This window comes from Anabrus simplex, chromosome 3 (genome assembly GCF_040414725.1).
Source record: "Anabrus simplex isolate iqAnaSimp1 chromosome 3, ASM4041472v1, whole genome shotgun sequence".
Lineage (NCBI taxonomy): Eukaryota > Metazoa > Arthropoda > Insecta > Orthoptera > Tettigoniidae > Anabrus > Anabrus simplex.
The window spans coordinates 185,751,057-185,778,847 of NC_090267.1; the positions used below are offsets into that span (position 1 = coordinate 185,751,057).

Below are 27,791 nucleotides of genomic sequence, written 5' to 3' on the forward strand. Positions count from 1 at the left end.
TGTAATGTTATTGTTGTTAAATTTTGTGAGCTTTTGATACTGTAGGCCTTGAGTTTTCTTCTGACTCTGAAATACCACTCTAATCATAGTTGGTACAGTAAAACTGAATAAAATATAAACAATCGGAAATTGTATTCTCTCTAACTTTTGTTATGTAGTACTTTTTGATTTGACCAATAACATAGGCATTTAAAAATTAAATTTTAGGCACCTACCCTTATACTACCATTTCATCCAGGGTGAATAAAATTGTTCCTTATTCCCCATTTTCATTAAATTCTATTTACCCATTTTCTCGTGGCTTCGCACTGATATGGACTTAGCAACGAAAATACACATCTATGAATATCTCTGTTATCAAAATGTATAACACATAAATGATTGGAAATTTAATTCTGTATAACTTTAGTTATGTGGTATTTATCGATAGAACCACTAGTAACATTAATATTTGAGAATTAAATTTTAGGCCTTCCCCTAAACTTTTTTTTTTTTGCTATGGGCTTTACGTCGCACCGACACAGATAGGTCTTATGGCGACGATGGGATAGGAAAGGCCTAGGAGTTGGAAGGAAGCGGCCGTGGCCTTAATTAAGGTACAGCCCCAACATTTGCCTGGTGTGAAAATTACCCACCAATATTCAGTCAGTCTGTTATATTCAGTACGCAGCAGTGATCCCATCTATCTGAGTTGAGCGGCAGCATAAGAGACAAAGAACATCACAACAAACAATGGTCAATGTAATGTTATTGTTGATCAATGTAATACGCTTTCAGTATTGTAGGCCTTCACATTTAGTGTCCTTCCAACTCTGAAATACCACTCTTATCATAGTCGGTACGGTAAAACTGAATAAAACCTAAATGTTCGGAAATTGTATTCTCTATTACTTTTGTTTTGTAGTACTTTTCGATGGGACCAATAACATAGGTATTTAACGATTAAATTTTAGACGCCTTCCCCTAAACTACAATTTCATCCAGGGTGAATAAAATTGTTTATAACTTAGACTGTAGTTTCTTATTCCCCGACTCTATACACCGACTTTCATTAAATTCTGTTTACCCATTTTCACATGGCTCGGCGTTGATTTGGACTTGGCAACAAAAATTCATGAATATCTGTGTTATCAGAGACGGTACGGTAACAATGTATGACATAAATGATCGGAAATTTAATTCTATATAACTTTACTTATGTAGTATTTATCGATAGGACCATTAATATAAATATTTGAGAATTAAATTTTAGGCCTTCCCCTAAACTACCATTTCACTCAGCGTGAGTAAAATTATTTATAGGCTAGAGTGTAGTGGCTCATCCCCTGACTTCACATACCGATTTTCATTATATTCTCTTCAGCCGTTTTCTCATGATGCGTGTACATACATACATACATACATACATACATACATACATACATACATACATACATACATACATACAGACATTACGGAAAAGTAAAAATTGCATTTCCTCGTTACTGTGGACATGGCCGATACAGAAATACCATTCTATTCAAATTCTGAGCAATGTACAGACAAAACTCTTATTTCATATGTATATATAGATTTATTTATTTATTTATTTATTTATTTATTTATTTATTTATTTATTTATTTATTTATTTATTTATTTATTCTGAGCATGTGTATAGCTGGTGAGTTCAGTTCTGTTTAGTTACTATAGGTGTAATTATGTCGCTTCTTTGTGACGACTACATCCGCTCATCATTGCGGGTACTGTGCTCGCTGTCACCGCTTCTCTGCACTCCTGTGCCTCTTTACTCTGCAATGGTCTTAAAGTACACTGCCTGACAAAAAAAAAGTTAAGCACCTTTGGACCTGTACTTTCAGCATTCATGATGTGAAGCATGGTGCGGATGTTGTATGTGTGGAATTAGTGTGTAGCGAGTCATGGTTCTATTGAAATTGCTAGCTGCTTTAATAACTACATGAACAATGTAAATTTAAGGTTTTTCAGTCTGTCAGAATCACTAATTATTACTCATATAACACTATAACATACCTGTAAAAAAAAAAGTACACAGTATTAAACAAAGAATTACATGTTTTGTTCTACAGCCGGGCTGAGTGGCTCAGACGTTGAGGCGCTGGTCTTCTGACCTCAATGTGGCAGGTTCGATCCTGGCTCACTCCAGTGGTATGTGAAGGTGCTCAAATGTTACAAGCTGTAAATTTCACCTTTGCATAGCTGCCAACTTTTAAAACTCAAAAATAGGAAGATTTTTAATTATTGGATTTCATTACATATATTGCACTGCAGTCTAAGTGAAAAAAGGTCAGGATAAAAGGAATGCATATCTACAGTTACAATGTGAATTGACCATTAAATTTAAAATCTTAAACTAAAAAACATAAAAAGGGTTACAAGAAAATGTACCTAATCACTCTCATTTATAACACTTACATACAAATAATCTCCCACGCTGGTATCTTCATCTTGTCGCGATGTGGGAGCTTGCGTGCCTAAGTGATCCTGAGAGCTATGCCAGCGGGAGCATAAGCTCCTGGTAGGGCCACCCAAGCCGGACAGGTCAAAGGTGATAGGCCAGACTAAGAGGGATACCCTGGTCCTCCAGGTTGGGGGTTGATCATGGGGCTAACAACCCTATATCGGAAAAACAACTCGTTACGAAACTCACAGACAAGAATAGCCGGACTGATGATAATGGTAAATGACTCACGCGAGGAAATGGAAGATGCAAACGGAAATATGATATGTATGTAGCAACCTGGAATGTACGAACCCTGAATAAACCAGGAGCCCTAAACAATCTAAAACAAGAAATGGAGAAATATAATATTGTAATAGCAGCAATTCAGGAAGTCAGATGGAAAGGAAATGGTGTTTTTAGAAGTGGTAGATATACAGTTCTGCATAGTGGCAGAGCCAAAGGTACAATAGGTGGCACAGGCTTCCTAGTGGATGACAGATATAAGTCAGCAGTTTTGAATTTTAAACCTGTAAATGAAAGAATATGCACTCTAAGGATGAAGGCCCATTTTTTCAGTATCACCCTTGTGTGTGTGTATGCAACTACAGAAGAGGCTGAGGATGAAGAGAAAGATATATTCTATGGACAATTGGAACAAGAAATAGAATGCATCCCAAGACAAGATGTGAAAATCATACTTGGAGATTTCAACGCTAAAGTGGGTTAAGAAGAAGCCTATAGGGAGACAGTTGGGAAGGAAAGTTTGCATGATGAGTCAAATGATAATGGACAGAGGCTAATTGATTTTGCCATGGGAAACTCAATGGTGGTGAAGAGTACATGGTTTCAGAGAAAGAATATACGGAAAGCCACTTAGTGTTCACCAGATGGTGTCACCTTTAATCAAATAGACCATGTAGTAATTGATAGGAGACATGCATCTGACATACTGCAAGTTGACAGTTGTAGGGGAGCTGATTGTGATTCGGACCATTACTTGGTACGGGTAAAATACAGGCAACGTATTGCAACTTACAGATCTGCTAAGAAAGGGAAAGCTCCAAGGAGATATATGGTCTCAAAATTGAAAGATAAAGAAACTCCACAACTATATGAATGCAGGATGGAGAAGAAATTGGAGGCTAAACAACAAAGCTGGGCAGTGGAAAACATTGAAGGAAAGTGGATTTTATTGAGGGATGCATTGCAGGAAACTGCGAATGAAGTACTAGGAGTTGAGGTAAAGACCGAAAGGCAAGGGTGGTTTGATGATGATTGCAGAAGAGCAGTTGAGGAAAGAAATGAAGCAAGGAAGAAAATGTTTAGCAGGAAAACAAGAACATATGTAGAAGAATTTAGGAAGAAGAGGAAAGAGGCAGACAGAATTTGTAGGAGAAAGAAGAGAGAGGCAGAGAGGAAATGGATTACAGATTTGGAGGAACAATATGATATGCAAGAAGTACGGAAGTTCTATGGGAAAATAAAGGACGTACAGAAAGGTTTTCAACCACATGCTGTATGCTGTAGAGATAAAGAAGGAAACATGATTGGGGGAAGAGACCGGATTCTTGACCGATGGGCGGAATACTTTAGTGAACTGTTGAATGTGGCTGCAGAGACGGTGAGATTGGAAGAAGTGGATGGGCAGCCTTGGCAGGATCCTAGCCTAGATTTAAAACCAGTGCCTGTACCATCTATTGAAGAAGTGAGGACGGCAATTAAGTACTTGAAGAATAATAAGGCTCCAGGAAGTGATAACATTTCAGCTGAGATGATTAAATACGGGGGTGAGCAGTTGACACAACTTGTTCACCAACTAATTGTGGAAGTTTGGGAAACAGAACAAATGCCAGAGCATTGGAGCTTAGCAATTATTTGCCCAATTCATAAGAAGAAAGATAAAGCAAATTGTGAAAATTATAGAGGTATTGTAACAGTAAATTTGGTACTTCGGTAGAGATGAGATGCAGGGCGTGTACCAGTCGCTGAAGTGCATACAGAGGGAGAGGGTTTGTTTAAAAGAAATCCTAAAAACTTTTTTTCAGAGTTTATTAAAAGATTGAAATTAATATCACCTCTGTACAGCATATACAGTCGAAAATGTTCCTCGTCCTATGGCTGGCGATGTCCTTGGATTCCGGCAGCTCCATTTTCCATAGCAGCGAACCACCATTCGTCCCCCGATGGAAGTTCTAGAAGATCTATTCGGTGTCTTGAAAATCCATGGCGTTGAGGTAGTCCTTGTAAATGGTGAACATGAATGAACATCGTTAAGCTCTGGGGCGAGTTAATGCAAAGGCTGCTTCTGCACAAATGAGAGAGTGTTTATAAATGCTTTTAACAAAGTCCAAACACAAATGTCTCGGTGAAATGTCACTTAATTTTGTCACGTGCCAAGTGAAAGAAATATTCATAAAATAAAGTCCACTCGGAACTGATTGTCGAGTTTAACAGAATTACTTAAAGTTCGTTGCACCTAGTACAACATGAAGTAATGTCACATGACTCAGTTCATTGAAGCACTGTTCAATATAATTTAATTGAAATAAAGATGTTCCGCTCGTGAATCAGAACTCATTCACGTATTGACAATAACATGAAACCAAAGACGAAATTAATTGAGTACTGACAGTCCTTGGTTCAACTGTTCGTAAACTAAATGTTCGCAGAATTGAAATACACTGCTTATTAGAATAGAAATGCACTGTTCACACATGCACAGTTCACAGTTTATGACCTAAAATGTCGACACAGTTTATGGATTGGTGAATTAAATTTGGATTCAAACACAGTTTATAACTCAAAGTATTTAGTACTCGGCAAGGAGCAATCAGTTCTAAGTCCATAAAATTTCAATTTCGAGCACTCGAAAACGTTTGCGGGTCTTGGACACTCGTATAGAGTAACAGTCAATAGATAATGTCCAGACGATACACAATTCACCTCACGTCCTATCGGAGTAAAAGGTTGTCACAGTATAAAGAAATCTGCATAAGTCCATATTCAACACGACTAGATTAAAGTCCACGAACTTGAAACTTAATAGCGGCTTCACGCTCGATCACGGTACCCGCGAACTGACTGTGCGAATACTACAGTCTAGTGTGCACATAGAAATTCCGGCCACACACTGGTATTACACTCAGGCAACATACTGTAACCTGCTGGAACACACACACTGCAGCATACTGTAACCTGCTGGAATAGACACTGATCTGCTGAGCGAAACAGTACGTATTTATATCTGATCCGTCGAAACTCGTAGAACATTCTACATCGGTCCAGGCTCTGTAGTGCGGCGAGGCATGCTGTGACGTCACCCGTTCACTACGTCACACGCGCGCAGCTGTTGCTCGCTGCCTGGTCAGTCCTTCGTAAGCGGTCCGGAGCATAACACGTAAGTTTAAGATTTTTATGACGGGGACTTAGTTTGTACCGCTGTTACCGGTACATCATATCTTTGCTTAGTGTGGTTTATAAGGTCTTAGCCAAGGTTTTGTCTATGAGACTCACTCCACTGGTTGAGCAGATACTAGGAGACTACCAAAGTGGCTTTCGACAGGGTAGATCAACAACAGATCACATCTTCACTGTCAGGCAAATAATGGAGAAATGCTATGAATATAATGTGGATGTGCATCAGCTGTTTGTGGACTTTCGGCAGGCTTATGATAGTGTGAAGAGAAGGAAACTGTATCAAACAATGATGGGCATGGAGTTCCCAACTAAATTGATAAGACTAGTACAAATGACCCTAACAGGTACTAAATGCATGGTTAAAATAGAAGGAAATCTTACTAAAGAGTTTGAAGTAAACCAAGGTTTGCGGCAAGGGGATGTGTTATCTACCCTGCTCTTCAATGTGGTTTTGGAGCATGTGATGAGAAAGGTGGAGGTCAGTAATCCAGGCGGTACGCTGTTCAACCGTGTAACACAGAATCTGACTTATGCTGATGATGTTGATATGCTGTCTAGAAGATTGAAAGACCTAGAGGAAGGACTGGATAGATTAGAAAAGGAAGGAGGTGAAATGGGCCTAAGAGTGAATAATGCCAAAACTCGTGACTTGTTTGCATCTAGGAGGACCGTAGTAAGGGAAGACAAGTGCATAAAATTAAATGGGATTAACTACGAGAGATGTGAAAAGTTTAAGTATTTAGGAGTGCTGGTGACAAAAGATAATGACATGAAAGAGGAAATAAAAGCGAGGATTGCTCCGGGCAATAGGGCTTACTTAGCTTTATTGAAAGTGTTTAGATCACGCAGCCTTGGTAGAAGATTAAAGTTGACAGTCTATCGAACAGTATAACGACCAGTGGTAACTTATGGCTCTGAAACATGGACAATGACCAAAGTAGATGAAGAATTGTTGAACAGATGGGAGAGAAAAATACTGAGAAAGATTTTTGGCCCAGTGAAGGAAGGGGAATTGTGGAGAATAAGGAAAAACAAGGTATTGGAAGAACTTTATGGACATCCAAGTATCGTAACCGAAATAAAAAGCAACAGATTAAGGTGGTTGGGACACGTGGAGAGAATGCCAGATAATAGGGCTGTCAAGAAGATCTATAAGGGAAATCCAGGTGGTAGAAGATGGAAAGGAAGACCCCGGAAAAGATGGCTGGATGATGTGGAGGAGGATTTAAGAAAGATGGGAATAAGAAGATGGAGGAGGCGTGCAGAAGATCGTGAAGATTGGGCTACAATCGTCAGAGAGGCCAAGGCCCTACAAGGGCTGTAGCGCCGAGGAGTAAGTAGTAAACATACAAATAATAATATTTATATCACACCAACACACACAAAAACCGCATAATAGTTTCCTTTATTAGACTGTAAAATGAAAGGAAATTTAATTTTATAGGTATCTCTGAACACTTGGAGGTAATGTTTGTTATGTTTTTTGGCCATAATGTGAAAAGAAAATACCAGAAACTGTCACAGACACAACTCCGTGAAAAACATTCAACTCATTAAAATTATGAAGTAAGAATAAACAAAAAATGCACTGTAATACGCGAAACTACCACATACAAAACAGATTGGTATGTCTCATACATTATTGACATACAACTTTGACAGGGTGAAAAGCATAGAAACGCTAGAAAAACACGTGGCCTTCAACTCCAACGAAATTACGCACAGAAACGATGTTAATAGTGCGTGAACCACACAATAACAAACTCATTCTTTCGTCCTACTTAACTGAGTCGCTAGCGCATGCTAGCCTCTCTTGGTTATAGGACAGTTCCTGTCCTGAATCCTCAGCCGTAAAGCACATATGCTGCTGTAGCGAGCAGGAAACATGATACATGATGGCGACCGATGATACACTAGCGAAATAAAGTATCAAATAAATACGCTTGAAAATGAGGTTGAGTAAATTACACAAGCACATAAGAATTTATCCTTTATCCTAGGGGAAGAGTATTGATCGTACTGGAGGTTATATTGGTCAAAAATAGGAATAATTAAAAATAAATCGGAAGACGGGTTAAAAAATGGAGAGTTTCTGGGTAAATCTGAAGGGTTTGCCGGTATGCCTTTGTTTACATTGCCTGCTTCCTACAAGAAGTCAGTGCTTGTTCCCTATCCACTCCTTTGTTTACATGACTTGCCTGCTTCCTCCAGCAAGTCAGTGCTTGTTCTACATCAGACATTAGAGATTTACTAGACATCATATTATGACAAGGAGGTCATAACCCTAATTTTTATTATTGTATGTGTTTTAATGTTATAATTATTCCTGCAACATTGTCTTTATTTGGTATACATATGTTTTAGTTATCACATAATCTGTTTAATTTTTATTTGGCTGAAGATGGACACTAGGTGGCTGAAACTAGTCCCATGACTGATGTAATATAATTTACTTGATATATTGTATTGAAAAGGTGGACCCTCATGTCAATTTATTTCTTATAGATGCTCAGTTGCATCAGCCTCGTGTCATTAGATTTACTGGCACGTAAAAGAACTCCTACAGGACTAAATTTCGGCACCTTGGCCTGTCCGAAAACTATTAAAAAGTAGTTAGTGTGGTGTAAAGTATATAACATTACGTTTGTTCTACACCTGTCTACACCTTTATATGGGCTGATGACCTTAGATGTTAGGCCACTTTAAACAACAAGCAAGCAACACCTCTATATCTCTCTCGTCAGGCTCAAAGTAGAATACGCATGCGTTGTGTGGAATCCAGCAAGCAAAATATATATTGTGCAGATCAAAAAAATCCCAAAGAGACGTTTAAAAAAAAAAACTGTAATTATCCACACATAGCATACAACAAACTTCTCCTAAATTTTGAAATAGAAAGCTTAGAACTGAGGAGACAAAAAGATGACATGAAGTTTCTGTACATACTGTAAATTCTATTATTGATAACCCTGACTTTTTATGTCTCTTGAGTTTCCACTTGCCCCACTTTAATGTCGGAAGAGTCGCTCACAAAAATTCCCTACTTTACAGGCTATGCAATGTCTACAACATTGCAGTTCAGAAAAATAATTCTTTAGACTTCTGTGTACCTCTAAACCTGTTTTTACAACAATTCACCACCTCCGTGAAAACTAAATAACTTGTAATGCTGATTTGAACCACAAAATGCATTTTAAACATTCTACATTAAGCCTTATCCCATAAATGTGATTAAAAGTGTTAGGACTGGAAGAAAATAATAGTTTAGATATGAAATTACGTTTCTTATTTTTTTTATTTTACTCTTTCTTGTAATGATTATATTAGATTAGATATGAAATACTGTTCCTTTCTCATTGTAAATATAATATTAGAATAGTTCAGATATTAGGATATTAGACTAGTTTAGATATGAAATTATGTTTTTTATCTACTTTTTTCTTGTAAAGATTAGATATGAAATATTATGTAAGGATTAGATCTGAAATATTATCTCAATGTAAATGTAATATTAGAATAGTTAGATATTGGATTATTAGACTGATTCGAAACATTGAAAAATATACACATGTAAACAATTTGCCACTGTAATTGGGATTATAAATCCTGAAGTGTGCAGTAAATAAATAAATAAATAAATAAAGCTCCAGTCTTGAAAAATTATTTGTTTTTGGTGTTTACTGTATGAGGCATGATTTGTTTCATATTTGGTACTACTGAACCTTGCTCTTTGGATTTAATTCTTAGTATTAGTTGATTTGATTCTGAATGTAGACTAATTTTCTTTAGCCGCAGAGAACTGGATTGACAAGTTTGCTGTTTGCAACATGGTCTATTGTATTCTTCAGAAGAAAAGTTCAGAATTGGTGTTAAACTACAAACTAATAAAAGGATCTACTCAGAATTTCTTTAAGATCCCCTTAATATACAAAACTTGATTTTGTGGTACATACACTGTGGTTGAAGTATAGTTTCTTACTTTTTGTGTGCATTTACTTCAAACCCACTTTTTCTTTCTATTCTTGAAAATGATATATTTACTATTTTTGTCTGTTTCAGCAATCCTGGGCACTTTACAGGCTTTACACACAGTGAAGTAATTGAGAGTGTACAGAGATACTTCCTTGTACGTGATGCTAAATTTATTGTAGCAACTGAACTATCTGTGCCTCAGGATGAACCTAAGGTACTTTAGTTGTAGTCTACAGTTAGAAAATTCTACCTTGCATTCTGGTTATTTTTAAGATATTCTTATTACATGGGCTTTTTTAAAATATTGAAACTGTTTGCAATTGATAATATGGAGACATTAAGCCATTCAGTTTTTCCACACGGTTTACATTTAGTTAATATATACGGATGTTTTTCTTCATAAATTGCTTTATTGTGGATTGTTTTATTTTTTGTATAAACTCCGTAGCAGGGAGCTCGGTACATTCCGGCTCACTCCTAGGTGGGGACCGATTTCCCTGATAAGAAAATACTTGCCTAAAACAATCTAAGATTTTAAAAAAAAAAACTGTTGAAAGACCCTGAGAGAAATATTTACTTGAATATAGTGTATTTGATTGTTGAAAAATCATATTATCTTATTTTAATTTTTCAATACTTTGAGCAAGAACGTACTAAGTGCTTTTCCACTATAATACTAAACTTGTTTCTTCCTAACAGCAAAACTCTGGTTTCATTTATACAGTAAATTATACCTAAATATTTTAATGTCTGCCTGGAAAGAAACTTTTTGTTCATTTAAATTGTAGATTTACTAATTTTACATGCACTTAAAATATTGAGAATGGAATAAATCATAATAGTCACAAAATTTTCTGTTCAGTCAATCAATCAGTCGATCAATCAATCAACATTGATCTGCATTTAGGGCAGTCACCTACGTGACAGGTTCCCTATCTGGGTCATTCCATGAAAATAGGGACATAGACACAGAATATTTTTTAAATATTTTCTGGTAGACACTGGGTGAAACTAGGTTGGCAAAACTTCAAAATACAATGTGAAAGTATCAGAATTCGATACATCGCGTACGTTTTTGTTATATTTGCACCAAAAATTGTTGCATGCTTATGAGAGCTGAGATGGCGAAATAGTACTGTGATCTTATGCCACTTTTATACTGAAACAAGGAATCACACGTTGAGAAGTTAAGACCATATTCTGGTAAGCAGTTTGCGATAGTAATATCCTTGTTTGCTTTGTTTAATTGCTAAAAATGATAATCTCTACATAATGGAATTGATTGTAACGTGAGTCACAAAAACATGAAAATGTTTTCCTGTAGTTAGATGCAACAATGTTGTTTTCGTTAAACTTGTTTTTCTTCCCGTGGCACTATCTCGGAACACTTATAATAAAACAATATTTATGACAGCTGACAGCAAAGCTATTGAGGATCCAACCAGCCTTAGGGCTGAAGACTGAACATACACACATACTTTTTTGGCCTGTAATGCATTAAAATATGAAAAATAAACATGTAACGTGAGTCACGAATTTTGGCCTATGACACGGCGGTGTCACAAAATATTCTGCGGCAAAGGAATGACGCTTTAAACTGATGTTCACATTGCATATTTACAAAACTGCTGATCATACCGTTTCTTAACAAACAAAATGTATTATATTTCAGGCTAACTGCACAGTAGTACACAAATCAAGAAGTCAGGCATGGTTATTCTCTTGATCAGAAAGTGATCTTCCAGATTTAAAAACTTTTATTGTCAGGATGATATACAAAGGGTACTAGGAAAGTTTTGCAATGTGAGTGAACGCTTTAGACTTTTTTTTCAAGATAATTTTCACCACACTCAATACACTTCTCCATATGTCAAAACCAGTCACTGAACCAACTCTGCCGCTTTTCTTCGGTTACATTTTCACACTCTTGATCCCATGCTGCCAGAAGCTCCTCGTCGGATGAAAAACGCTGCCCTTTCAGCTTCATCTTCACTTCTGGGAAGACCGGGCGAATTGGCCATGCGGTTAGAGGCGTGCGGCTGTGAGCTTCCATCCGGGAGATAGAGGGTTTGAATCCCACTTTCGACAGCCCTGAAGATGGTTTTCCGTGGTTTCCCATTTTCACACCAGGCAAATGCTGGGGCTGTACCTTAATAAAGGCCATGGTTGCTTCCTTCCAACTCTTAGCCCTTACTTATCCCATCGTCGCCAAAAGACCTATCTGCGATGTAAAGCCACTAGCAAAAAGCAAAAACTTCTGGGAAGAGTGCGAAGTCACATGGGGCAAGATCAGAAAATCGTATAAGGCTATAAATGATATATTTGACTTCGTGATTGTCTTGTTTTGAATAGGAATATGAATTCAGGACATATCTTTTGAATGATAGAAAAATAGTAAGTTATTAACAGCAACTATTCCAGGTAGCAACGGATGTTACATGTAAAGAATACTATCTGATAGCAACTTAATTTTCTCAGGAGATTATATTTTCTGATAACTTCATTTCAGCAATGCTATAAATAAAATAAATCCTAGCCTATCTCAATGATGATAAAGAGAGGCAACAGAGGTAAATGTGGTCATATATCAGATCAATTTAACACATCAGCTATATAATATTTAATCGATTTTGGATTTCAATAATGTCATTTAATTTTTCTTTTCCAAAATGTTTATATTTTATTTTAATAAATAGTCGAAGTCTTATTTACATATTTCTTTGGTAGCATAAGGAATATTAGAGTTAAGACAAGGAGTTTTCAAGCAAGTATGTCAAGTCACTGATGCATCGCATGGAGACATCCATCAAGTGGACTGAAAGTTAGGTAACATCAGACTCGGCGTATCAACTTTTCTCTGATCACACGTAAAATAAATGTACACCAAATTGGTTTTATCCAATATTTTACTTTAGTTTTTATTTTATTTATAACATTGCTGAAATGAAGTTACCAGAAAATACAATCTCCTCCTGAGAAAATTAAGTTGCTATCTGAAATAGTCGGACATATTCATATCACAGTTCAGTAACACTTATGCTTGATATCTTTATTTCTGAATTGTATCATGAAATTTATTTTTATCGTTAGCATTGGAAACTTGAGAAGTTTCTGGTTTAGTTCGGCCAATATTTGCTCTTAATAACTTACTATTTTTCTGTCATTCAAAAGATATGTCCTGAATTCATATTCCTATTCAAAACAGGACAATCATGAAGTCAAATATATCATTTATAGCCTTATATGATTTAAATAGAACTATAAGATCTTGCCTGTGCCAATTAGTATTAGGGAAATCTCCTTCTTGAAGACATTAAACAACATTAACCCATTCATATTCTCTTATACAGAAGCAATGATCCACTATATTACTGCGATCGTCCCATGATTTACTTAAAAGTACAGTATGTAGCTATCTATAAGAAGTTCAACCTTATTATATCCAAGCATAATGGACATTTATTTATGGTAGGGATATTAATATTAATAGATGACCATGAACTATCATATGTTTTACATGAGGTTAAATACATTGCAATTACTGTAGTATGCATTTTCTTGATGACATACACGGTTATTCAATTACCAACATGTATGATCCTAACTTGCGTCAATCATTACTTAAAATATTCCGTTTTTCTTTTATCTCGACGTAGAATAAACTTTCATTTACTTCACATATCATTTAATTCTCATAACAACTCTATAACTCCTTAAATTCTGCATCTCTTCTCGTTATCCACAATTCTTTATAATACAGACTTCCCTAAATGCACAAGTATTCACATTTTCATATATTATTCATATCAGATCCATATTTTCTTTTTTTATCATAACCTTCATCCTGCATAATGATATTTCTATGCTTCATAACCTCTCTCAATAATAAACAATGTATCACCCACTTATATTCTTTGAATGTCACCTACATTTATCTCAACTATGGCATGACATTACTTGGATCATTATTCTCTCTGGTGGCGTATACTGAGGGCTACCAAGGCTATCAGCGAAGCCCAAACCTCAATTGAGAATGATGGGAGTCTAAAGCTCATTATAATGTGACCATGTGACACATTGTTCCATTTAAAAAACTTCAAAGCAGTGAGAAAAAAACGTTGCACGTATTTCTGAGAGCAAGGCATCAGAAATTGATATTATTGTAAATTATTGTTATTATTATTATTATTATTATTATTATTATTATTATTATTATTATTATTATTATTATTATTGTTGTAAATTTTAACCATCAAGGTTGTAGAATGTACTATATGTTTTAACGAGAGTTAATTATATATTTGGAAAAACTTATTTGTGCCTATCTTTGCCGATAATTAACATCCATGACCTCTTCCGTTCAGTGTATGCCTATAAGTTAGATATAAGTCGGTTCTAGTTCGTAGCCACAGACGCACCATGCCCTTGGGAGGCTTGTGCTCACCTCTTGAAATGGAAGGGTAGCGGTAGACCTCGCTATGCTGTACGGTCATTTGTCGCTTCATGCGTCTGGATTAATGGTAAATTTGTGTTGTCACATGGTCCCATGAGTTATGGGAGGTGATGAGAAAGGTCCCAGTACAGAGAAAGATGTTCAGTAAATTTCCAATTCCAACTGCTTTGGGATCAGTTAAAAAAAGACCAGGGTTATACATGAAGGTATAAAATGTCCACCTATTCAGTACCTCACATTATAATCTTATAGATTATTTAATGAACATATTTTAAGATAGTACATGTTTCAGCTCAATTGAGCACTTGAAAGACATAAAAATTGAGTGTAACTCATTAAATTAAAATAAGCAATAGTGATACTATTTGAATTTGGTATACATATAGAATATATTGTCTCTTGAGTTTCTTGTGAGATAACGTAATATAAAAATACCTGTATTGTAGATGACACGGGTAAAATATGGTTCATGGCATTTAAAAATCTTGTAGTAATTAGTGGCTCCATCTGCTGAATCTTTTTGTTTGAAGAATAATCTTGTAATATTGTTGCTTATATGTTATCATGTATGTAGTCGATACAGGTTTGAAAAGATGTCTAGGAATTATTCCTTGTAGTGACTTAATAGAAGATATCTAGGAATTGAACCTCATTATAATTTTTATGTGAATGGGCCTAAAAACAAAAAGATGCAGTTAATATATTGAAATCAAATGATTCTGTGTATATCTTGGTTGTAAGGGGATATGATGTGTATTAAATGTGAACTCATCTTGCGAGCCAGCGGAGTGTCGTACTAGTAAAATATGTGTGTGCTGATGCATAGCGCTAGCTGACTGGAGTGGAACACGCAAGGCTGGCAAAACGTCTCAATACAGAACTTAAAATAATGAATTTCATTTCTTGTGAAGACTATGTTAATAATTGATAGGGAATCTGCCACCTGGACTACAGCCCAAATACAGATCAGCGATGTTTGATGAACTGTATCATCAATTGTACTGTCTCATTTAATGATTCCTAACATATTTTAAAATCCACCCTTTTCCTTCTTGGCTCTCCAAAGAGTATGTCTGTAGCTAGATCATTCTGTCTTTAGCTCTGTTTGATTTCCAAAATGTGGAGGGTGACTTTGTTGTTGCTTATTTTAATTTAATTCTGTTATTTGTTTACTTTTCCACAGAAGCCACTTCACATTAAGCTTGAGCTTACTGAAAGCGAACTCATACGAGCTTACGATCATGAAACTCATTACGGCTATCTGTTGGATCCGGACTTTAGAGTGGACAAGACATCTCCTGCTAGTGTTGAAGAGTTGGGGTCTGAGGAGTTTGATGAGGAACTGCTTAATGCTTTGTTACCTAGAAATGATAGACCTGATGAAATGATACCTAATGATGACTTTCCTGACGTCTTGCTACCCAACAGTGATATTCATGACTCTTTGCTTCCTGATAGTTACATTCCTAACTATACACTTCCTGTGAAAGGAGTACATGACAACTTGCTACACAAGGTAAATGGAAGGAAGGAAGGAGTTGAAACGACATTAGGTGGTGGTAGATGTTTGAATCTTCTGCCAAGTGAAGATAACTCAGTACATGATGATATAGTGTTAGACTCTAACCAGGCAGAATTATTTCAACTGAATGAAAGCAACATTTCTAACGAAAGTGTTTTCGTGGACGATGGAAATGATAATGGCCTTGGCCAACATAATTCATCATCCCTGCAAAATGTTGAGTCAAATGGCAACTTTCATTGTGTAAGAGACAATTTTTCTAGGTTATCACCTCCCCAGAACATTTCTGTGAATGATGATGTAGGTGATGACCTACAAGCTGCAGAATGTGAAATGCCAGAAATAGAAGAGGAAGAAGAAAGTGACCTTAGTGGGTGTATTGTTGTTGCTGGTGATCCAGAAGGGGAATTCATTGGTGATGACATAAACAGTAGAGATCCTGACAATGAGAGTAGGATATCAGATTTATCCCTTCCTAATTCTTACCCAGACAGTGCCAGTGAAACATCTTTCTTCAGACCATCCAGCATCAAAGGTTGGGAATCCGATGTTACTAGTACTACCTGTACATCTGGAATTTCATTGTTGGACATCGACTCAGATGTGGACCCTAATTTGGGGAAAATATATGGCCATTATCCTGGTAAATATTTTATAACTTTTAATCTTAATATATGTTATAGTAGATAGTAGTGGAGTTAGTTTAATTTGACAAAATTGTTATCATTACATAATGAATGTCGATACTGTGGAATATAATTAATGTTTGTTCAGTGTCTATAATATTACAATTCATTGTCCATAATAATCTGTGACTAATACATGGAAAAGATAGAATGATAACATCAAAGAAAGTCCATTATGAGTTTCCACTTAAGCTACTCTCCACTGGACACACCTAGGTTACAGTCCGGCTCCATGGCTAAATGGTTAGCATGCTGGCCTTTGGTCACATTGGTCCCGGGTTCGATTCCCGGCAGGGTCGGGAATTTTAACCATAATTGGTTAATTCCCCTGCCTTAGGGGCTGGGTGTATGTATCGTGTTCATCATCATTTCATCCTCATCACGACGCGCAGGTCGCCTATGGGAGTCAAATCGAAAGACCTGCATCTGGCGAGTCGAACTTGTCCTCGGACACTCCCGGCACTAAAAGCCACACGCCATTTCATTTTTTACCTAGGTTACAGGCTGAACATGATGTTGTACTCCTCATAATGTGTTACCATCTCTTGTTCTAGAACTTTCAAACTCTGTGTGGTTGTTATGTTTCATCATCCTTAACCCCTCAGCGCCGACCTCTATACGTGGTATAGACCCTCTTTTCTTCCATAGCCACCGACCTCTATACGTGGTATAGACCCATACATGGTTTCGCATGTACGGCTATAGCGCGAAGAGTTTTGGAGTTATGGATATGCAAGTTATTTTGTTTTCAAGAAGACATTTTCGGGTTTATCAGTGTTGTAAATAAGAATTGAAAATCATTAAAATGTAGTTGTTTTTTGCACGGATAATTATTTGTCAAGTAAGTCTGAGCACTAATCTCTGCTTTTTTAAAAAAAGTCTGTTTGCTTCATTCTTTCCCACAGAATAAAATGAAGAAATGATGATCTGAGAAGTTTGTCTTTCCGTGCGATGTTCTTTGCTCTAATTTTACGTTAAGAGAGCGGTTTATTTATTATATTTTGTCTTTATTTCTCGGCTTGTAATATTTTCGTAACTCTCCGCGAGCGCTTTGTGTAGGCATCAGTTACTGCTGCTTTCTGTCATATGATACGAGAACCAGTTGTTCATGGTAAATATCTCGTTTGAAAGACAATGTCTCAACCTTTTATCTGAAATATGTATCGAGTTGGTTTGTTATTCCCCTCATTCAGTTTCGTCCTGCTACTTTCGGTCTCGCTGCAGCTTCGTCAGTCCGTGTGACGCGCCGCGCTCAATGGCTAGCTCCAGCCGTGGTTTGACTGATAGTAACGTGCTTGAAATATTGTATAATTCAGATGAAAGTTTAGTCGGAAGTAGTAGTGACGGTATTAGCAGCAGTGATAATGAAATAGATGATGTGGCTGTGACGGATACGGTGGTAAATGATGAGAGTGACAATGAGGAAGAACCAGAACTTGGAAATTTCGTGTAGGAGACTATAGATAATTATACAGGTCAAAGGGAAGTTTCCAAGAGTGAATTCTGATTCCTAAATTCTCTAATAATATTCAGACAAGTCACAGGGACAAACATTGAGCAGTTATCTTATCGGGTTCAGCTGATGGAAGGTTTGTTTACAAAATACGCTCACTCAGGTGGAGAACGAAATATTCAAGGCTGGCACGCACCAGATAATACAGTTCCAAGGTTGCAGGAAAGACATTTTATCAGGAAATTAGCACCCACGAGTGAGAAATCCAAACCTCAGAGACGTGTTGTGTGTTCAAAACACGGCAAAAAGAAGACGTCGGTGTACTGCTGCCAGGAGTGTGACTTGGGTCTCTATCTCGAAGAGTACTTCGAACTCTATCACACGAAACTAAATTACTAAGGAAATGTGAAACAATTATGTAATTATCTGCACGCACATAGTTCTGTCATAAGGAATTCCAAATTTCGTGAATATTGGGCTACTCTTATACATGTAGTAACACTTTAAGTGAATCAATGTATTTCAGTCGCGCGTAGTTGAAATCTCATCCGGCCGCGGGATAGGAAGCTCTTTAAATGGCTGCGACGCTGAGGGGTTAAATATGGTTTTGTTAAGGGACTAAGTCACCAAATTAATGTTAACCATAAAGATAAGAACTCTTATTTATTGCACGACCAGACATACACATTCATGGCTACAGCCATTATACATTACTCATTTGTCATCATTGTCCCATCTTACATCACCTTCCACAGAGTCCACGTACCATGGATTGATCTCCAGCCAGTGTCCACCATTTTGAGGCCAGGAGCAAATAAACTTAACTAGTGTTTTGTAACCTTTTCATCATATTCATTAAAACCACTAAACTTACTAACAAAACAAAGCAAAGAATCTACATACTGTCACTCAGTAATGGGAGTTGCTTCTAGTGGATAGTCTAACTCACCAACAGTAGTCTTCACCTTGACCACCCAGGTGACATTGTACTTCCCAGGATATACAGCAACCAATCTTCCTAAAGGCCAGTCCATTCTACGTCCTCGTCACTTCAAGGATCATCCCACCTTACACTCTCGATGCAAGTTCGCCTTACCTATTCCTGGTTTAAGTTGCTCTAGGTACTCTAGCCTGAATCTGTTGCATAATTCTGCCCTCAGATGCTGCATGTATCTGAATCTCTTCCCATGGTTTATCTGATCAATGTGATCAATATCGGGCATTCCCACCGTAGGAATATCCTGAAGAAACATTGCTGGAGTCAACACTAGTAAATCATCACTGTCTTCAGATAATTAAGTCAATGGTTGGGAATTAATAACTGCTTCAGTGTCCACCAGTACTGTCAGTAGTTCCTCGTAATCTAAAGCAGAACGACCTAGCAGTCGTAACAACTTCTCTAACATCTGAACAATACGTTCCCAAAAGCCTCCTCACCATGCAGCAGTGGGAGGATTGAATTTCCAAGCAATTCTGAGACCACTAGCCTCTACACTCACTGTTTGTTAAGGGACTAGTTCACCAGATTAGTGTTAACCACAAAGATAAGAACTACGAGGCTGTCTTTTAAGTAAATACCATTTTGAAAGAGGAAAAAGTAATGTAATTTTTTAAACAATTCTTTTTTTTTTTTTTTTTTTTTTTACACGTAAGCCTGTACCTTAAACTCCTTCTCAGTGTAAGTTCCAAGCATATTAAGGCACTTACATCATGAAACCAGCTTCTGACTTCCATCCTGATAGAAACCTGCCACCTGATGTGCCAGCCACTGCCACACTGTCGTTTTTAGATCATCATCGTTGTGACGCTGACCTCTTAAATGCATTTTCAACTGCAAAAACAGGTGGTAATCACTAGACACTTGGTCAAGACTATACGGAGGATGATCAAATTGATCAAAGCGATGACGTCTCGGGTTCGATTAGCCATGTGAGGTCGTACATTGTCATGAAGCAAAAGAATCCCCCTTGTGAGAATGACATTCCGTCTGTTTTGGATTGCGTGAGCACAACTTCTGATAGTTTAAGCGTCCTGACACAATTTCATGTAACTCATAATTTAATGACAAAATCGCAAAGCATCTGTTTTCTCAAACCTTTGTATCAACTTTCTGCAGCAAATATTCAGTATTGACAGACAGTCACCCACTACGCTTCTTGTCGTAGACATTAGTACAGCCTTCTGTAAATGCTCTAACCCATTATCTTACCATTCCTTTGCTCATAGTGTATTCACCATTCACTTCACTAATCCGCCGATGAATTTCAACAGCTTACACACCTCTTCTATTGAGAAATCGAATCACAGTGCATACTTCACACTCGACGGAGGCCTTGATTGTCAGAAGCATTTTCAGTACGCACAAACACACGTAAATACAGATGAATGGGTTTTTTAACAAGCCTACAAATGTACGTACTTAGCATGCATGTTCTGGACGACGACCGAAGCACTGCAGTGGCCACATTTCAAAACGGTACTTAACTTACAAAACATGCTTCGTATTATTTATTGCGCAACGGCACAACATGCACATACATGGCTACAGCCATTACACATCACTTTGGTCCACGGAACTCATTTTTCAGCTCTCACAAAATTTCTTCCATTATCACTGTAAATAACATTTGGTTTTCCTCTTCGAGCAATGATTCTTCATAATGCTTGAAGGAACCCTGGAATAGACAAAAGTCCTGACGAGCTCAGAGTGTACAGCTCTGAAAACGGCACACGTGAATATCACTATCAACGTCTTTTCACCCCTCAGAGATCTAATGGGCCAGTCAGATCCACCCCTACAATCTCAAAAACAGAAGCATTTCTAATTCGATCCTCTGGCAAAGGTGCGACCTCTGCAGTAATTCTTTTCACTTTGTATTCTCTACACTTGACAGAGTCAGAAATCACCTTTCTTATGGTTATTCTATCATTGATGATCCAAAAACGCCCTTGCGATGTGGAGAGCAGATCTTGTACTCCAGCATGAGACAATTCCAAATGTTTCTCCATGATCATCATTTGAACTAGCAGGTATCAGAATGGGAGTTGGGAATTGTTCTTCATCCTTTCTCCTTATTAATCTCATATTGACTTTCATCTTGAAACACTTTGAGCCATTTGCAATTCTTCCACTTCAGATTCCTTTGAGGTCAGTCGTTCTCTCTTTCCTGCCTTGTTGTAGATGAATTGTTGAATCCAGGCTGTCATCCTGACAACTTTTGTGTACTTTGAAAAATATTGAATATACCAGTTTTCCTTCTGAATATGAGGAAACTAGAAATTAATTTATTTTTCTCTTCATTGACCTTTTCTTCATCAGGCATGATGTCATCAACAAGCAACTCAGAACAAGGGCATCTTGGCCACTTATGACCCTCCCACCATTTTGACATCAGGAGTCTGGTAGCAGAGCAGCTCCTAGAGAGTAGATCAGCCGGGTTATTCGCTCCTCGCACATGATTCCAACTATCAGGGTTAGACAGCTGTTTAATTTCTTTGACCCGGTTTACCACTATGGTTCCCCAGACTTCCTTCCTCTTGATCCAACAGAGTGCTGTCATGGGATCCGTCCAATAATTTGAAAGCTCTCCAATTCCTAGCTGGGCTGAGTGGCTCAGACGGTTGAGGCACTGGCCTTCTGGCAGGTTCGATTCTGGCTCAGTCCGGTGGTATTTGATGGTGCTCAAATATGGCAGCCTCATGTAGGTAGATTTACAGGCTCATAAAAGAACTCCTGCAGGACTAAATTCTGGCACCTCAGCATTTCTGAAAACCGTCAGAGTAGTTAGTGGGACATAAAGCCAATAACATTATATTCCAATTCCCAAACTTATCTTTACGGAGGAAGGAAAACGAGCTCCAGCTGAACAAGCTTAAGAGTTCTAACCGCAAAATAGTAGTCTTCTTCAGAGGTGTTACACGATTCTTCACCTGTATAAGTGTTAAATTTGAGTTTTGACCATCTTGTGAATGAAGAAATACAACTGTTGAATATGCTATGCCACTCGTATCACAAAATGTATGAAGGCTCCAAAATTCCTATGTTTCACAAGGTGCTATTTGTCTAGGAATTTTAATATCAGACAATACTTTCAGTTCTCGTAGCCAGTTTTCAAACTTTTTCTGATTTCATCCTCCAGTTCTTCATCTCAATTTATTTTTTTCTGCCTACTTTCCTGTAACGGCAACAGGTGAAACCTATAGTGTCAAAGAAGCTCTGGGTAACTGCCGATACATTTCTTCTAGTAATCTTCTCACTAATCTTCGATATGTCAATTTGTTCGTAAGAAAGACCATCTCTCACTTTATTCCATCGAAGAACTAACACGAAAGTTACCTCAGGAGTAGATGAATCTCTTTTAGAATAATTTACACGTGTACTACCACTTACAAAGATTCAACCACTCTCTGCCCAGCAATGCTGTAGATTCTTGCATAAAAGGAACTTTTCAGCTGTCTCTCGGTAGGCTGTACTGTGTTTCAAATGTTTGATATAGTGTTTGATCCTTTTCCAAAATCTGGACAGATATTCAAGAAGAGAATAAACAGCAACAGAGAAAGTAAATGAAGTGTTAGAGGGCATTCGACCAGTGCAGGTTATTGTAAATAAAAAAATCTGTGTGAATAAATTAATTCCATCCCCTGGTCTAAGGAGTAAGGACAGCCAAAGTAGGGGACTGCCTGTAGGGGTAAAGTACAGTGGGGACTTCGAGGGCCCTGGGACCGCTACGGTAGCTGTGAAGGCCCTTCAGGAACTCTGAAAAGTGGTGGCAAAAGGAGCTCTGGTTAAGACGTAGCAGGTCGTTATGCTACTTAGGTTCCAGAATGGGTTAAAAAAAAAAAAAAAAAAAGTAAATAAATGCAAAGTAAAGTTTAATCTTATACCAGTTGTATAGTATCATTTAAAGTAATTCCACATACTGTATATCAGTTGATTATATTTGTAAGTAGTACAGGAGATATTATAAGTAGAATTTTGTAAACAATATAAATTTATTAAGGATGAGCTGTGTGTTAGCGTAAATTGTATAATATTGTATTATAGGAAAATTTTCTTCTCTTGTTAATTTAATATTTAGTGCTTGACAATAATGTATTTTAGTGTACCATTTGCCACCAAGGTAGACACCTCATTTGCAAATAAAGAGATTTTGATTTGATTTGAAATGTAGATCTAACCCTGCTTCTAGCTGAAATGGGCTGCAATTCAGTCCAAATACTACTCACCACAAGTGCATTAGATTTAAGAGGAATGGTTGACAGCTTGTTGACAAAATACCGAGAGTCCTTGACGTATGATTCATTACCTGTGCTATGTATGGCTGAAGCAATTTGCTTAGGTATTTAGCCTGAGCATACGTAGGAGAACCTGTCACACTAACAATAGATCTGAGGGGAACATCTTGTTTTTGGATCTTAGGCATAAGCCCAAAAGCCCTATACAGTATCATGTCTATAAGTACAGGCCGTGAAAGCATTAATGGCAATATCAAAAACCTTTATGGGGAGGATATTTTCAAGAAGGCTTCGAAATTCAGCAAATTAAGGAGAAAGATGTCTATTCTTCTTTATGCTTTCTACTGAGATGTAGGGACCATAACATCATTCCCAACTGTGTGAAGCTGAAGCACACGTAAATACACTGAAAGCCAGGAGAATATATCAATGCACTAGCAAGGCTCTTGTGATCAAGAGAGTGCATAATACTTGAAGGGAACTGGATTCAGTCTCCTGAGAGTGGTTTCATTTACACCTACTGTTAAGCAACACTCTCTTGCCTTAATTGTGGTTGACTTTCGATCGCATTACTGTTATACAGGCTGAATGAAAATTCAACCAGGTGTCATTCAGACAGAAATCAAAGTTCCTTCGTCTAGCTCAGAAACAGGCGGTCTCTCGCACAAACCCGGATGCTAGTAAAACTGTCGTCAATCTTTCCAAGAAATCCTTGGATGAGAACCAAATGGCAGTTCTAGCTAGGGGTCTTAATTTCGCTGTCGCTCCCTCTAAAATTCCCACTGAGGAGTTAATTACTTCCATTGAGGCAGCCATCCACAAACTACCTACGGATGAGGCTGAGGAGTTAAGACAGAAATGTGTGAGACTCATAAGGTCCGCTGTTGTACCCGCACCGAATTTAACAAGAGGCGAAAGGAGAGCTCTGCAGGAACTTAGAAATGATTCTGAACTGACCATTCTCTCAGCTGATAAGGGCAATGCGATGGTGGTTATGGTTATTGACGAGTACAAGAATAAGATCTCGGCTATATTGTCATAGCCTGTTTACAGACTGAGCTCACATGACCCCACCACTCGTGTGTCCAATGCCACCGTGAAGCTCTTACGGCAATCTTCAGTTCCAAAAAAGGAGGCTAAACATGTCCCTGCGAGATGCAGTGCCACCTAGATTATATGGACTGCCTAAGATCCATAAAAAAGATGTTCCCCTCAGACTTATTGTTAGTGCGATCGGTTCTCCTACATATGCTCTGGCTAAATACCTAAGCAAATTGCTTCAGCCACACATAGGACGTACTGAATCATACATCAGGGACTCTCGGTATTTTGTCAACAAGCTTTCAACCATAACCCTTCAACCTAATGCACTTTTGATGAGTTTCGATGTGGAGTCCTTGTTCACTTAAGTGCCAATTGACTCGGTCATGTCTCCTATTGAACACCTGTTCCCTGAGCACATTATTAAGCTATTTTGCCACTGCATGACGTCCAGTTATTTCTTGTGGGGTGGGAATTTTTACAAACAGGCGGACGAAGTGGCTATGGGAAGTCCACGTTCGCCCGTAGTGGCTAATTCCTTTATGGAGCATTGTGAGGAAGAGGCTATTGCTTCAGCACCCGTCAAACCTATGATATGGTGGAGGTATGTTGATGATGCATTTGTGGTCTAGATAGAAGGTCCTGAGAAACTTCATCTGTTTCTAAATCAGCAACATCCGTCAATAAAATTCACTATGGAGATGGAATCGGACGGATGTCTTCCTTTCTTGGATGTTCTAGTAAGAAAGGAACCGGATGGCTCCTTAGGACATACCGTCTATCCTAAGCCTACCCACACAAATCGCTATCTTCATGCAGATTCTCACCACCATCCAGCACAAAAAGACATTCTCACGACACTCGCCAAGAGGGCGAGACGAATTTGTGAGCCATCACATATCCAGGTGGAGATTGACACGCTCAAAGTCGTGTTCAAGGGTAATGTTTACAGCGATTTGCAGATTCATAGAGCCCTACATCCCAGAGAAACGACCAAGCAAAGCTCACAGAAGGAAGAAGTGAAGGGAACTGCCTACTTGCCTTACATTCACAACACCACGGATCGAATTGCCAAGGTCCTCCACAAACACAATGTAAAAACAGTGTTTGGCACTGCCACTAAAGTTGCTCACAGTCTGAGTAAAACCAAGGAGAAATTGCCCTCCCCCCCTTTTACATCCTGAGGTATACAAAATTCCCTGCTCGTGCGGTAAGGTGTACATCATTAATTACAAGGTTATATACAAGGAGTAATTTTAATACCACCTATTCAGTACAATTTATTCCACTATAGTGTGGTTAAATACACATGGAAATTACCAGAAATTTGAAGAGTACATGTTTCGCCCACTATTTATTGGGCATCATCAGCCTCAATCAATCTTAAAACACACATGGTCTAAGGAGTCATAATATCTTACGTAAAACGTATTGATGAATATTTACAAGTGTTAATACTGTGGATGCAAAATGATTACAATACAAAAATATTGAATAAAACAGAACTTATACTAAAATCACTTTGAAAAATTGAAATATTCGTCTAAAAGTAATTGTCACACATTGTTTTTAAAAAGTAAACCATGTCTGACACTGAAATGGATCATTTTGATGTAAGCTTGAACAGTATATATTGTTGTTGTTGTTGTTGTTGTTGTTGTTTGAGTCATCAGTCCATAGACTGGTTTGATGCAGCTCTCCATGCCACCCTATCATGTGCTAACCTTTTCATTTCTACATAACTATTGCATCCTACATCTGCTCTAATCTGCTTGTCATATTCATACCTTGGTCTACCCCTACCGTTCTTACCACCTACACTTCCTTAAAAAACCAACTGAACAAGTCCTGGGTGTCTTAAGATGTGTCCTATCATTCTATCTCTTCTTCTCATCAAATTTAGCCAAATTGATCTCCTCTCACCAATTCGATTCAGTATCTCTTCATTCGTAATTCGATCTATCCATCTCACCTTCAGCATTCTTCTGTAACACCACATTTCAAAAGCTTCTATTCTCCTTCTTTCTGAGCTAGTTATCGTCCATGTTTCACTTCCATACAATGCCACGCTCCACACGAAAGTCTTCAAAAACATCTTTCTAATTCCGATATCAGTGTTTGAAGTGAGCAAATTTCTTTTCTTAAGAAAGCTCTTCCTTGCTTGTGCTAGTATATATATATCCTAATGTATCTGCAGCGTTAGTCTGTTTGAAGTTCCTACTTCTAGTGTAGTATCGATGCTGTGGAAGTGTTGAACACTTCCACATATACATAACATCTTGAGAATAAATTGACAACATTGTTTACTACGGACATCCAAGTCTACAGGAGGCATTTTCTGGTTACACAAAATTGTCGTCCAGCCTACCTTCTTTTATTTGATATTTTAGCAGCGTTTTACGGCATATTCTTCGATGTTTTTTAGCACTTCACGACACAGTACGATTTTTATCCAACTTTCCAAGACGTCTTAAACTATACCGCCTCCAATTCAACTACATATTTCCATCCTTTTTTTTTTTTTTTAATATTGGCTTCAAACATGAGCATAAACTGTATCTTTTAACAATCTTGTTCTTATCCTGTTGACGCCTTATTTTTGATATTCTGTTTTCCAAATGTAATGTATACTGTTCAAGCTTACATCAAAATGATCTATTTCAGTGTCAGACATGGTTTACTTTTTAAAAACAATGTGACAATTACTTTTGGACAAACATTTCAATTTTTCAAAGTGATTTTAGTATAAGTTCTGTTTTATTCAATATTTTTGTACTGTAATCATTTTGCATCCACAGTATTAACACTTGTAAATATTCATCAATACGTTTTACGTAAGATGATATGACTCCTTAGACCATGTGTGTTTTAAGATTGATTGAGGCTGATAATGCCCAATAAATAGTGGGCAAACATGTACCCTTCAAATTTCTGGTAATTTCCATGTGTATTTAACCACACTATAGTGGAATAAATTGTATTGAATAGGTGGTATTAAAATTACTCCTTGTATATAACTTTGTAATTAGCTATTTTTCAATACGGAATAATGACAAGAATAATGGTTTGTAAGGTGTACATCAGCCAAACATGCCAGTCCATTGGTACCCATATCAAAGAACATGAACGTAATATTCGTCTCAACCAACCAGACAAATCTGCAATAGCTGAGCACGCTTTGTCGTCTGGTCATGATGTCATGTTCCAAGATGCTCGAACTCTTACCCACACTGGACACTACAGGTCCAGAACTATACGGGAAGCTGTGGAAATACGTAGAAATCCTAACAATTTCAACAGGGACACCGGCTATCAATTAAGTAATACCTGGTTGCCAGCCATTAAGAATTTACGGAGGTAGTTCCCTTCCCTGTCCCTTCACTATTGTTATTTTCGTCTAGGTGTTTTCCAAATTCGTACGTTCCTCGTCGCCAGATGTTTCATACCAGGCTTGTGTCTATATCATACACCTGTCTATGTCATATGTTACGCAAACATGCTATGTGAGCTGCTTAGTCTGATTGTGATGATTCGGTCAGCTTCTGCTTCGAAC

At 37.6% G+C, this 27,791-nt stretch overlaps 1 protein-coding gene across 1 annotated transcript in view; it reads left to right on the plus strand.

The window, feature by feature from the left end:
• Positions 1-27,791, plus strand: part of LOC136866725 (uncharacterized) — a 270,182-nt gene that overhangs the window by 46,971 nt on the left and 195,420 nt on the right. Inside the window, exons 3-4 of the mRNA XM_068226823.1 lie at positions 9,936-10,062; positions 15,485-16,466. Of these exons, the coding sequence (XP_068082924.1) occupies positions 9,936-10,062; positions 15,485-16,466 (1,109 nt within the window). The remainder of the gene's footprint in view (positions 1-9,935; positions 10,063-15,484; positions 16,467-27,791) is intronic.